The 14,750-nt window shown below is 38.8% G+C and overlaps 1 protein-coding gene across 2 annotated transcripts in view; it reads right to left on the bottom strand.

Moving 5' to 3' along the window:
- The window catches only part of SLK (STE20-like kinase), a 73,727-nt gene extending 67,592 nt beyond the window's left edge, over positions 1-6,135 (bottom strand). For both annotated transcript variants that reach the window (XM_012661749.1, XM_012661750.1), the window contains exon 1: positions 5,409-6,135. In XM_012661749.1, coding sequence (XP_012517203.1) covers positions 5,409-5,558 — 150 coding nt within the window. In that variant the 5' untranslated portion in view covers positions 5,559-6,135. The remainder of the gene's footprint in view (positions 1-5,408) is intronic.
- Positions 6,136-14,750: the final 8,615 nt, after the last annotated feature.

Below are 14,750 nucleotides of genomic sequence, written 5' to 3'. Positions count from 1 at the left end.
CATTAAGTATGACATTATAGTAAAGACATATTCAGACAGGCAAGGTCTTTAAAAATATATTTCCCATGGATCCTTTCTCAGAAGGCTACGATAGGTAACAAACAACAAAAACAAGAAGGACATTCCGACGGGAAAAAAAAGTATTTAAGACACGCTTGAAGTAGTTTATGTTCCAAAGACTTCTAGAGAAAAAATTATAACCCATTATTGAGAGATACTAAAAAGACCTAAATATAGAGAAAACATATGCATAGATGAGAAGATTCAATATCCATAGAGGTTAATTTTTCCAAAGCTCATTTATAAATTCAATAAAATCTCTCAAAAAAAAAAAAAACACAGTAGTTTCTTTGTGAAATTCAACCAAGTGAATTCTAAAATGAACATAGAAGCCCTAAAGGCCAAGAATATACTAGACAATGTTGAAGAAGAAGAACAAGGGGAACTCTAAATCTAGCAGAGATTTGTTTTAATGCTTTTCTAATTAAGACAGTGGAATACTGGTACAGGAATAGACAAATATATGAATGAAAAGAATAGAGATTGCAGAAAAAGACATATGTTATATAATAGGCCACTGCAGAGCAGTGGGGAAATATTTCTCCCCCAGTGAATATTTCTGGGGCAACTGGGTATCCACATGGGAAAAAAAAAGAAATTGGATCCCTACCTTATACCATTTACAAAAATCTACTCTAGGTAGATTATAGACCTAACTGTTAAAAACAGTAAGGCTTTTAGAATACCGAAGATTATCTTCATGATCACAGGTTATGAAAGAATGTCTTAAACATAACACAAAAGGCTTTAACTGTAAAGGAAAAAACTGACAAATTGGACTACATTAAAAATCAAGAATTCTTATACGTAACCTAATCATCTGTACCCCCATAACATGCTGAAATAAAAAAAATAAATAGATAAATAAATAAATAAATAAATAAAATCAAGAATTCTGTTCATAAAAGGATACTATAATAAGAATGAAAAGACAAGTCAAAGAATGAAAATATATTTGCAATAACTATGAATACCCAATGGTTAAAATTCAAAATACATATATTCACATATACACTCTCTACAAATAAACAAGAAAAAGACATCAATAGAAAAATGAATAATAGGCCGAGTGTGCTGGCTCACACCTATAATCCCCGTACTTTGGGAGGCCAAAGTGATAGATAGGATTACCTGAGGCCAGGATTTGAGACAGGCCTGGGCAATACAGCAGGACCCCATCTCTACAAAAATTACAAAAATTAGCTGGACGTGGTAGCACACACCTATAGTCCTAGCTACTCAGAAGACGAAAGCAGGAGGATTGCTTGAGCCCTAGAGTTGGAGGTTGCAGTGAGCTATGATGATGCCACTGCACTCTGGCCCTGTTGAAAGAAAGAAAGAAAGAAAGAAAAAAAGAGAGAGAGAGAGAAAGAAAGAAAGAAAAAGAGTGAAAGAAAAGAAAAGAAAAATGAGTAAGAGACTGGAACACAAAAGAAGAAATCCAAATTACCAATAAAGATATGAAAAGAATTACCTATTAGTAATCTGAGAAAGGTGAATTAAAACCACAATAAAAAATATAATATACCATCAGATTATATAAACTACCCTACAACCCAGCAATTCCACTCCTGGATTAAGTTTTAGCAAAACTCACGCATATGTGCACCAGCGATACGTGTAACCACCAAAAACTGGAAGTGACTAATATGTCTACTAATAGTACAATGGTAAATAATTGGAGATATAATCATATAATGGAATACTATGCCACAATGAAAGCGAACTAACTACAGCTCTAGGCAGTAACAAAAATGAGCCTAACAAACATAATGTTGATTTTGAAAGAGGCAAGACAACAAAATACACTCAATATGATTCCATTCATATAAAGTTCAAGTGCATACAAACGTAAATTTACAATGTTTAGGGATATAAACCTAGATAGTAAACTATAAAGAAAAACAAATAAACGAATAACTTAGGATAGTGGTTTCCTTTAGGGAGAGAGAAAGAACCAGAAACAGAAAGGAGGCAGGAATAACCCAGGGTGTTGGCAGAATTCCTCAACCTGATTGTTTTTAATAAGAATTCACATTATTTTTTACTAAATGTACATATGTTTCTGTACTTTCCGATACAAAGATTGTATATTCCACTATTTTTTAAAAAGGTACACACCCATCAGTTGTCATAAAAAAATCATTTCCATAGAGCACACATCAAGGAGTTCAACTTCAACTGGTTTGACAGATAAAATACCTTTCTAAAAATGCAATCCAATTCACAATTTTATGTCTTTTTTTTTCCTGTTAAAAATAATAGAAATCCAAAAATTTTAAAAATTGTGAAGGGTATGACATATCTTCATTTACATGTCAAATACTATTTTTAAAATAGAAAATAATTTCAGGCAAGGAAGCAACTTTTTAGAATTGTATAGTGCTGGACTGAGTGGAAGAAACACAGCTATATGATCGAAAAATGATTCAAATAAACTAAATACATAACATGATTACTATAGGTTGAGCATCACAAATCCAGAAATCCAAAATCCAAAATGCTCCAAAATCTGAAACTTTCTGGGTGCTGACATGACACTCAAAGGAAATGTTCACTGGAGCATTTTGGATTTCAGATTTTCAGATGCTTGACCAGTAAATATAACACAAATATTCCAAAATCCGAAAAAAATCTGAAATCCAAAACACTTTCAGTTCCAAGTGCTTTGGATAAGGGATACTCAATCTGTACGTACAATTTTATCTTTGTAACAGTTACCAATTTCCATTAGCAAATGTTAGAATCAAGTTTATAAACAATTTTCTACTTTATACCATTACATACAATGTTAAGGTTTGACAGCTTTTGTCCCCAAATAGAAGGAAGTTTATAAATTCTCAATTTCTAGGGATTCTTGAAAAACAAAAACTTTTAGGAAAAAGAGGCCAAAAAAGATCAGACCAGTTTTAATTTCAAATTTTCTTTTTTTAAAAAAAATCTTATACCCTAGGACTAGGGCAGTTGGAACTATAAAGTAGTGAAAGGAAAAAGATGCAAAGAACCCATGCAAATTTCATCCTAAAACATAGTAATCAAGCCCACAGAAATTATCCTTGACATAATTTTATAGTATTTAACTAGAGAGTCTCTTATTTTTCAGAAAATTTTCAATTAATGTTTCACCATAGAAAGATATATAACTCTGTAGAAGGCCTCACAAAATATCAATAATTTAACAGAGCTGTAGTATCTCCACACAATCTGCCTGTGCCAAGAAACCAAGAAAATGGTTTATAATATTCTTGGTTCCTTTTCCTGTCTCATCCTGTATTTTGCTTCTATGAGCTCTAAGTGTAATAAGAGTAATTTCTACCACTTACTGAGCTCTTTCTATGTGCATTATATTTATTTATTATCTCCTTTAGTCCTCACATGCTGAGGAATAGACCTTACTGATGAGAAGAGTCAGGCACAAAACAAGTAAGTAACCTGCCCAAGGTCACATGCTGCTATTGAGTGAGGGAGCTGAGATATATTCCAACTCCAGAGCCAGTACTCTTAATACTAAGCTGTTTATATTCGATAAAACAACATATTTACACCATGAAAACTGTCCATAATCACTTACCACCTTCTAACTACAAGATTCTAGATGCCTTGAGAATTTATTTTTGCCTTTCCTGGCTATCTGCACACACACAGAACTTTAATGGATGAAAGAACCTAAACAAACTTTTAGGGAAATCTATGATTTTACAGCTAAGAAAATGGAGGTCCAGAGAAGTTAAGTGTTTTGTGTAGGACCACAAAGCTGGTCTGTGACAGCTAGCTCTGAAACACAACTCTTGAGTCCCAGGAGTGATCTTCCCACTGCACTGAAGCCCTTCCTGCCACTCATCTTATATAACTCTTGCTAAAACCCATCCTCTACCCTCCACACAATTAAGTTTACTTTTTCAACTTTCACAGCATATGACAGGTTCAATAACATTCACATGTAGGTAAAATATACTCTTTCATTTCGACAAATAAAAAGACAGATGCACTATGTGCTAAGGCAATGGATGAACCCAAATGTATACCATAATTTTGGCCCCTAATTTTATTATAGATACATAAACACATTAAATGCAATAAATGCCAAGTGCTATAGGAAGCAGGTGAACAATGTGTTCTGAAAGCACAAAGAAAGGAGTGGGTATTTCAGTCTGGGTAAAGAATGAGGACTAGTTTTGACAAGACGCATTCCAGGCAGGGCAAAGGCCAAAGTGTAATGGTGCTTAGAAAGTAGGAAAATGCTGTCATTTCTACCAAAGAATGGTAAAATAAAAAACAGTAGTAAATATGGGGTCAGAAGACCTGAGTTCAAGTCTAGGCTGTGACTCACATGACTGTGAACAATTTCTGAGTTTCAGTATTTTCATCTGTGAAATGCAGATACTACTACTGACCCTATCTACCTCACAGGATTCTTGTGGGGGCCAAATTATTTGAAAATACTTAAAAACTGCAACATTCTGTATAAACATAAGTTATTTATTTATGTTTTCACTTCTAGGCAACCCTGTAGGTCCTGCCCCTAAACTGTGTCTCATAAAAACCTCACCCTTCAGGATGAAAATATTCCGATGACATCATTCATATGCTCCTTAGGAGACAGTAAATAGTTAACATTAATGCTGTCAGGTTGAAATGCCAAACCTTTCCATTGAAATAAATAAACACGTGTGTGTGTGTGTTGTGTTTTATTTCTTAAGCACTGATATTGACTTTTAATCAATGCTTATTGTCATTAAATTCAGAAACTAGTACCACATGCAGGTTTTCTTCCGGAAATTTTCTATCATAAATTCTACTCCATTTTATACTATACTGTCAAGCAACCAACTTAAGAATAGATTGCAAGTAGCAATCGCTTTGCTCTGATCCCAACAAACTGGTTATGCATTAGTATAGATACAACCAAATATATGCCCTGGACTCTAAAAACGGAACTGTTAGTAACTAGCATGCATGCGAATGCAAACTTACTGGACAAACACAAATCCACTGAAAAGTGTAATAAGCTTCTGATTTTAAAATACTTGAAGGGTACAACCAGACCCCTCCTATAAATTAAAGAACACTCTCATTTCCTTTGAAGTTCAACATAGTAGACTGTATAACCCTGTCTCCCTTTAGCAGTCGCTCTAAACTACACCCAGGCCCCATTTTGTTCAACCGTAAACCCTACTTCTTAGCTACTCCTTGGATAAACTAAGTTTCAACGTACCACTACAAAGTTTAAAAAAAAAAAAAAGGGCAAGAGGCAGGAAAGGGACAAGAGGAGCGAGAAGTCCTCGTGCCACTCCCGGCCAGTGGCTGTTTTATCTTAGAAGTGCAACTTCCCGTTTTCTCCCTCTTACCTTGTACACTTTCCCAAAGGCTCCGTCACCCAATTCTCCTATAATCTCCCAAAACTCCTCGGGGTTCAGGTCCCTTTTCACATGTTCGTACTGCTTCTTCTTCTTCTCGCTCCCCAACTTGAAGATCTTACGGAAATTGAAGAAGGACATTTTTCCTTCCAACACAGAGTTCCTTGCACTTAACAGCTAAAAACAATAAAAGGCAAAGTTTCTCCTCCCTCCTCTCCTGCGCGAGCCCGGCGGGCGGCGGCCGGGGACCGGCGTGGGGTCTCCCGGCTCCCGCAGCTCCGGCCCGGCCGTCCCCCAGAAGACGCGGCGGCGACTCGGCTCCGGCCCACGGTGGGGGCGCTGCGCGGGCGGCCCCTCTGCCGAGCCCGGCCCGCGGGCCGCGCGGGTGGGCCCCTTGCCCCGGGCCCACCCTCTGGGGGCGGCACCTGCCGGGATGCCCGTCCCCACCCGGCCTGGCCCGAAGGGTCCGAGCTGTCCGGACGCCCGAGTCGCGGCGGCTTAGGCCCGTGTCACGGCGAGTCTGCAGGGGCGGCGGCCACTCCGGGCAACGGAAGCGGCCGGCGGCCGCTGAGGCGGGCAGTCAAGAGGCTGAGCCCTCCCGCCTCGGGCAGCGAGCCTGCGGTCTCTTCCGCAGCCGTCTGCTCCCGCGGCGCGAGGCCCGCGCGTTCCCTCGGCTCTGGGGCGCCGCCGCCGCTGCCACCTCCGCCTGGCTCCCTCCACAGCCCACACAGCCTCGGCCTGGAGCGCGCCGACGCCGACGCCGACTTCGTAGCGCGCCCGCGCGCTCCCCCGGCTGCGCGCCCGCCCGGTAACGCGCCCGGCTCACCGCGCGCTCGCGCGGGGGCGTCCCCTCTGGCCCCGCGCACGCGCGTTGGATCCCGCCAGCTGGCGGCCCCGAGAGGATCGCTTGCGCTTGTCTTTCGGTGTGTGGTGGACGCTTGTGCTCTTCGATTCCAGACAGTTGTTCCCCATTTGCCCTCCAAGCCCCAAATCCTGTCAGTCCACGGCCTTAGTGGAGCGGCCCCCGTTGGCACGACCCTGTTGATTGTGGAAGCGGATGTTGCCTCCGTTCTGCATTTGGGAAAAATTGTAAAGAGTGAAAGGTGAGCTGTTCGGGTTGGGGCCGGAAAGTGGACTTTTTCCGCTTTCAAACGGGCCCCAGAGAGAGTACAGTGAGAGGGGAGTCTATGTGGTGGATGTGAGCTTCAGCTTTGGGGCCAGAGCTCTGTGACCTTGGGCAGGTAACCTCTCCGAGCCTCAGTTTCCTCACTGCGAAATGAAGGTCCTAATAGTCCCCACCTGAAGGTTGTGGCGAGGAGTTAATGAGGCAATGGATGTGAGCCCTGTGCACGGTGCCTGCACTGGCAAACGCTCACTCTTAGTTCTTCCTGCTGTTAAGTGTGCGGGTAAGATAGACATAGATATATAAAAATGGTTTAAGCCCACTTCCCAAGTGATGAACCTGACACTCCCTTGAAGGTGACCTAACTTGTGGCGACCTCCACAGCTGTCAACCTAGTGCCACCCTTCGTGACTCCACCTGAACTAAGGCCCTCGCTTCCGGATCTGCCTCCGGGCCCCCTGGGCAGCACTGCCGAGTGGGGCAGTGTAGGCGTTGGTTGGAATCTGTCAGACGGTGACCTACCTTCCCCACCTCCACCAGACCAGAGCTCTTTCAGGGCAGGGGCTCGTTGTTCTTCATGGTATCCAAGTACCTGGCAACATTCCTGGCAATATAATGGGCAGGCAGATCTGGTGAATGAATGAACGGAGGTATCTGAAGCAGAGGCAATGTTGCTATTCATATAATGCCCACCAACCCATCCCCAACCATTTTGCCCTCCAGCCCCAAAACGGCATAACAGAACCCCTCTTCTAGTACGTGGCTTAAAATTATTTGGTTTCTCAAAATACTTCTTTTTTAAAAGTGTTATTGAGGTATATTGATATAAACTGTACATATTTAAAACATGTGCTTTTATATGTTTTGATAAATGTATACACCTGTGAAAACACTGCCATAATTAATCTATTTTTAATTAGTGTCATTTATGAAGAAAATGAAGAAATGCATGAAGAAGAAAATAGTACTATAATTCTACCATCCAGACATAATCATTGGTAAGATTTTATTATATTTCCAAACAGGATTTTTTTGGCTGTGCATTAACTTCTTTTATGTAGATGAGATTATGCTAAATATAAAGGTTTGCATCCTGCACTTTTCATATTTTAGTACAGTTAGTAATCTCTTCCATCATGAGATATTTAGATTACTTATAATATTTCTGTTTTAAATAAAACATGGATAAATATCTTTGTACACAAATCCTTTTCCACATATTTGATTATTTTCTCAGAATAAATTACCAGAAGTAGATTTTGGTCAATGGATATATGTCTGTTTCCTTTTTTCGTTCTTTTCAAAATAGAAAAAGCCTTTACTGTTTTCTCAAATTGAAAGATAGTATATTCTTGTTGTAAATAATTCAAATAATACAGAAATTACAAAGTAAGAAGCTGTCTGTAATTCTCTCCTCCTGCCTTCCCCCTATTCAAATTCACCCCCAACCTAACCAAGCATGTGATGATGGATATGTTTACGGCGTAAATGGTGGTGATGCACACTTACCTCCAAACTCATCAAGTTGTATACGTTAAATATGAACAGTTTTTTGTATGTCAATCATATTTCAATAAAATGGTTTTCAAAAAATCACTAGCAAAGCAGATAAAGTTCAGATATCATTAAGAAATAGGCCTGAGCCCAGGAGTTTGAGGTTACGGTGAGCTATGACAACGTCACTGCACTGTAGCTTGAGCAACAGAGCAAGACTGTCTCAAAAATCAAACAAACAAAAAAAAACTAGTTAACTAAAATTTTTACAACTAATTGATCACAACCAGTTACATATTCCTTTGTTCCTTCTCCACTCCCACTGCTTCATTTGACTAGCCTTAAAAAATATATATTCTCATAGATTTTTTCATATATTATGGAAAAAAGAAATGAATCTCTTATGAAAGCTTTTCCTTTTAATAAAATAATGCATACAGTCCAAAAAAGTTAAGCCTATGAGCATGAGGGAACTTTCAGAGGTAATAAAAACATTCTGTAACTGGGTTATAGTGATGACTGTACACTTACAATGGGTGAATTATATGGTATTTAAATTATACCTCTATTTTCAAAGTTTGATGTATATATTTTTTCTATGCATACCTTTTCTTAAAACACAGAATCATCCAATATATGGAACATTGAGATCTTTCCATGCCAGCACAGATAGATCTGTCTCACCCTTTTTAATAGCTGCATAGAGTTCTGCTGTCTAACTGTACCATAATTTACTTAAACATTTCTCTATTAGTAGGCATTTAGGTGGTTTCCAATTTTTTGTCATCATAAACAATACTGCGGTGAGCATGAATATGCAAGCATCTTCATGTATTTGTCTTTTTGTATTTCCTTAAGATACAATTCAAGGAGTGGAATTGATGAATCAAAGACTATATTAAATTTTTTTACCTGTATTGCCAAATTGGCCTCTAGAAAGGTTGGTTGTACCAATTTAGACTCCTATCAACAATGCATAAGAATGCCAATTTTACTACACTCTCAACAGCACCAAGCTATTACCCATCTTTTTCATCTTTGCCACGCTGAAAGCCCCAAAATAACCTGTCAGTTCAATTTAGAATTCTCTGATTATTAATGATGTAACACCTTTTCATATTTATATTGACAACTCTTGTTTCTTATTTTATGAATTGCCTCATCATATCAATGAATGATATCAAATCATGTTACTATTCTATAAAGGATGTACCAATCTAACATACTTTGGTGAAATGATCATGGAGTTAATAAAAACTTGTGCATTTTCACCATAAAGTTATAGCCACAGAAATTATTTAATAATACTAAAATATCATTTAGGCAGATTCAGATTTTCCTGGTAAACGCCGTAATATACAGAGTTTATGTTATTTATAAATCATAGTTTGGCTTCCCTGAACTTTTAGACCTTAAAAGTAAGGTTTAACCAGTTACCATGTATTCATTTAATACACAATTTTTTGGCTCCACTCACCTTAAAAATAGTTTAAGACATTCTCTTTAAACAGCTTGGTGAGGAGAGTACTATCTTCCCAATTTACCTGGTAAATAATCTTCCTTGATAATAATGAATCTATCATTAAAAATTGGAAATTTAGTATGTACTGAGTGCTTGCTACATGCCAGGCACTGTGCTAAGTGGTTTACGCACATCATTTTATTTAAACCTCATACCAACCCTATGAGGTAGGTATTATGAAAATTCCTACGAAAAACAGAGGAAAACTGAGGTAGAGAGTTAAATAATTTGGTATGGCTTCACAGATAATGGTAGATTTGCAGTTAAATCCAGATCTTGGTAAACCTAACTCCCTAGTATTTAACAACTCCACGAAGACTGTCTCCTTAGCCTCACTGAGCTTTTATAATAGCTATCTCACAAGACGGAGACAGCTGCCACTGTAGTGTCTTTCTCCTTTCCTTCTTAATTTGAAAACGTACTCTACTCACTGTCTGCACTTTGTTAGCACCCAAGCACATATGCGTGTGTGTATATGTGTTTATATGTGAATATATATGTGAATGTGTGTGTGAACATGTATGTTTTGTGTAAACGTGTATGTGTGTGAATATATGTGTATATGGGTATATGCAGGTGTGTTTGCATGGGAGCATGTATATATCTGTGTATGTAGGCAAAGTGTCTGTATGTTTCTCCCTCTAGACTGAAAGTACTTTGAGGGCAGGGACTATGTCCTACTCATCCTTGTACCCACTACATGTAACCCAGTGTCTTCCTATTTCATAAATTATCCTTGAATTAATGAATGAAAATTTTAAAATTTTATACCTAGTGAAAGAAATTACATGTCAGTTCCGTTCCCCTTCATTTTGTCTAACTCAGACATTAAATTTACTAGTTAGTTCTTTAAATGCTATTGTGTAGGTTAGATGGAAGTAGCAAATTCCTTTGATGTACAAGTACTCTGTGACATAAATACATTTTTCTATCCTTCTGGAGTTATATTTTTAGAAAGGAATTTTTCAGGTATTTTAAGAAAGTAGCCTGCAATTATGAAAATTATTCTCCTGAAATAGAATTGTATGTGATTCAGAAAATTCCAATTCACATTTTTTGTCATATTTTCCCTATTTTAAAAACGAAAAAGGTAAACAAATCACCTGATTTAAGCTCTTTTTTTGTTTCAAAAAAGGAATCTAAAAATACCCTCCCTTCTAATTCATCTCTCTTTCTGCGTCATACATAACTGTTACACACACACTCCCACCTTCTCCTCATCCCTAGTAACTTCTGCTAGCATGAATCATAAGCATTTGGCAGTGTAATGAGAAGGCTTAACATATCCAAGTCTTGGGAAATTAGAAAAAAAAAATTGTATAAACGTATTTCTTTTACCAGTGGTATTCAAATTCCTGTTTAAAAATCTAGACACCATGACATCTTTTGAACTTTAAGTACTTGAATGGTCAACATTATTTATTTATTTATTTACTTATTTTTTTGAGGCAGAGTCTTGCTCTGGCACCCAGGGTAGATAGAGTGCAGTGGCATCATCATAGCTCACTGCAACCTCCAATTCCTGGGCTCAAGAGATCCTCCTGCCTTAGCCTCCCAAGTAGCTGGGACTACAGGTGCACACAATGACGCCTAGCTAATTTTTCTATTTTTGATAGAGATGGGGTCTCACTCTTGCTCACGCTGGTCTTCAACTCTTGACCTCAAGCAATCCTCCACTGCAGCCTCCCAGAGTGCTAGGATTACAAGCGTGAGCCACCTCACCCAGCCTCCCTACTTTTATGTATTACATTTATTCTATCTTTGTTTCATAAGACATATGGTTGATGTGATAGTTTTGATCATTGCTTCAAAATTATCTGCCCTGGCATTTGCTCTGTGACATTGGGCAAGCTACTTCTCCACACTTTGTGGCTTACACAGGAATTTCGCTTTTAACAGAGGTATCTTCAGGAAGATAAAATAATTCAGAATGACCCAGAAAATGGGGTAACTCCTAAAGTAAAATTTTTGTAGCACTTCACCTTGTCGAAATGACTATATGATCTCTAAGAACTTTGTAATTGTAAAATTCTATTTTCACTGTGCCCCTAATTTTAGTTGCCTTGTGTACTAGTAAAGTAATTGTGTTCATTTTTCTGACATAACTGTGACTGAAGAGTCAATACATGCAGTTCGTAATTTCAAAAAGAAGGACATACAGTATCCATCAAAATTCATGGAGGACCCTGTTTCCACTGAAAACTATTCTCAGGGTAACCCTGAGGAAATTTGCCTAGTGAGATGGGAAAAGACTGCCACAAGCACTAGGGAGAGAGGGGGAAATTTTCAGAGTAATATCAGTGGCTATCCTATAAAAGAAATTTTCAGATTTCTGCTGTAAAGAAATAACTACCCTACCGGAGTCCCTACTACTGTCATACCCTTCCTCTTTTCCTCTTCTAATCTCTCAGGACCTAGTACCTTTCCCAGGTTCTTAATGAAAACTTTCTTACTGTACATTCCTGTTTCACAAAGCTGTTAGGACAGTTACAAACCACAATCGGAGGCTTATTACATTAAATTATTAACACCGTCATGAGACACTGCCTATTTGTCTGGGAAATCCCAATCTTTTCTATTTCCATGGCTCGTATTTCATGTTACTACAGGAGGAAATTAACCAATGTGGATTCCTATTAGAGGCAAATATATTCTTGCATTTTATACCAATGTCAACTTTGTAAAATGGTCATTTCTAACAAAAATGAACCAAATGATTTGTGATTGAAGGTTCAGCTGAATAAAAAATACATATTCCAGAGTTGACTCTTTAAATAACTATTTAGAATTGCTACCTTTCATTCAGTCATCGTTCAACAGATAGTCATCAGTTTTCTACTGTATGCCAGGCAGTACCCTTAGGACTGAGGAATCAGCCAAACTCAAAACAGACAGAAAAAAAAAAAGAAATCCCCGCAGTCTCTTGTTACATTCTAGGTGAGTAAGTGGGATTTAGGCAAATAATATGAGAGATATTATTTTTTAACCCAGTGATATTTGGTCATTTCTGGAGACATTTTTAGTTGTCACAACTAGGGGAGGGGATGCTATTGGCATCTGGTTGGTAGAGGCCAGGAATGCTGCTGAACATCTACAATGCACAGGACAGCTCGAAGAATTATTCGGCTAATGTTGAGAAACCCTGTACTGATCTTTGGTATTAAAGGTCAAGATGTTGGTTACCCTTGAGGGAGTAGTGACTGGAAGAAGACATAAAGGGGGCTTCTGGATGCTAATTGAATGGGTGAGATTACTATGCAAAAATTCGCTAAACTTGGGACTTATAATCTGTGTATTTTCCTGTATGTATGATTTTAACATATAACCCCTACATTTGAAACTCCTCCTATCAAAAGATAAGGGTTATGTCCCCTCCTCTTGCATCTTGGATCTGTGACCGCTTAACCAACATAATACAGCAAAAGTGACATCGTGCCAGTTTCCAGACCCAAGCCTTGAGAAATTAGCAATTTCCACTTCCTGTTACCTGGGACACTCTGTCCTAGAACCCACTACCATGCTGGATGCGGTGGCTCACACCTGTAATCCCATTGCTTTGGGGGGCTGAAAAGGATGATCACTTGAGGCCAGGAGTTCAAGATCAGCCTGGGCAACATAGTGAAACCCTGTCTCTACAAAAAATAAGAAAAAATAGCTATCACGCACCTGTAGTCCCAGCTATTAGCGAGGGTGAGGTAAGAGGATCACTTGAGCCCAGGAGTTTAAGGCCGTAGTGACCTATGATCTCACCACTGCACTCTAGCCTGGGCAACAGAACAAGACCCTATCTCTAAAAAAACTTAAAAATAAGAAATAATTTACAAAATAGAACCCACCACAGTGCTCTGAAGAAGCCCAAACTACCCATGGAGAGGCTCATGTGGAGACCTGTACCCTCAGTCATGATTGAACTCCCATCTGACAGTCAACATCAACTTGCCAGCAACATGAGTGAACCATCTCCTGAACTTCATCTTTCACCTCCTAGTCAATCTACCCCTGCTGACACCATGCAGAGAAAAGACAAGCTTTTCCCCTTGAGCCCCACCCAAATTGCAGATTTATGAGCTAAAAAAAGAGATTGCTGTTAATTTAAGCTACTAAATTTTACGGACGTTTAGTATGTAAAAATCTATAAGTGGAACAATATTAAGTAAATTTAAATTTTACTCTAAAAAGGAGGCCGGGCTTGGTGGCTCATGCCTATAATCCTGGCACTCTGGGAGGCTGAGGCGGGAGGATCAATTGAGCTGAGGAATTACAGACCGGCCTGAGCAAGAATGAGACCCATCTATACTAAAAACAGAAAAATTAGCTGGGCATCGTGGCATGTGCCTGTAGGTCCAGCTATTCAGGAGGATCACTCGAGCCCAGGAGTTTGAGGTTAGAAGTTTGAGGTTGCAGGGAGCTACAATGATGTCACTGCACTCTATCTACCATGGGTGACAAAGTGAGACTCTGTCTCAAAAAAAAAAAAAAAAGTACTATAGTAACATAACTTTGGGAAACTCTTGGTTAGATAAAGTTTTAAAAGTTTCTCATACTGCAGAACTTTTAATGGGATAATGTGTTTTGTGTTTCTGCACAAGAGTATCCAGTGTTTCTCAAACATTTTTCTGTATTATAAAGTACCATTTTGCATGATTGGTGTTCAAGGGACCAGACTTTAAGAAAACCACACTAACCTTTCAGTAATTCAGTAATTGAAATTCTAATCCTTAGAATTGCAGAGAGTTAACACCAGAATAGTTTTAATTTGAAAATTAATGTTATACTGTTAATTCTGATAATAAAGTAAAATACCCTAAATTTACCTGATGAAAAAATTTTAAACTATTTGAAAAGCTTTAATGACAGTTTAAAAGCTTAGATGACACTTTGGTAGTTATTCCAAAGTCCCTGAGGTCATAATCAAGGGCTATGTAAGTTTTTGTAAAGAAACCTAAATTCTAGGTGGGGGCAGTGGCTCACTCCTGTAATCTTAGCACTTTGGGAGGCTGAGGCAGGAGGATTGCTTGGTGACAAGAGATCAGCTTGGACAACAAGGCCAGACCCCATCTCTACAAAAAATAAAAAAGATCAGCCAGGTGCAGTGGCACCTGCTACTCAGGAGGCTGAAGCAGGAGGATCCCTTGAGCCCAGGAGTTCGAGGCTGCAGTGAGCTATGAGCCCACTACTGCACTCTAGCCTGGGT

The sequence above is a fragment of the Propithecus coquereli genome, unplaced genomic scaffold (genome assembly GCF_000956105.1).
Source record: "Propithecus coquereli isolate 6110/MARCELLA unplaced genomic scaffold, Pcoq_1.0 Scaffold73, whole genome shotgun sequence".
In the NCBI taxonomy this organism is placed as follows: Eukaryota; Metazoa; Chordata; class Mammalia; order Primates; family Indriidae; genus Propithecus; species Propithecus coquereli.
Note: the sequence above shows the minus strand (reverse complement) of the source record. Positions and strands in the feature narration are given on the sequence as shown.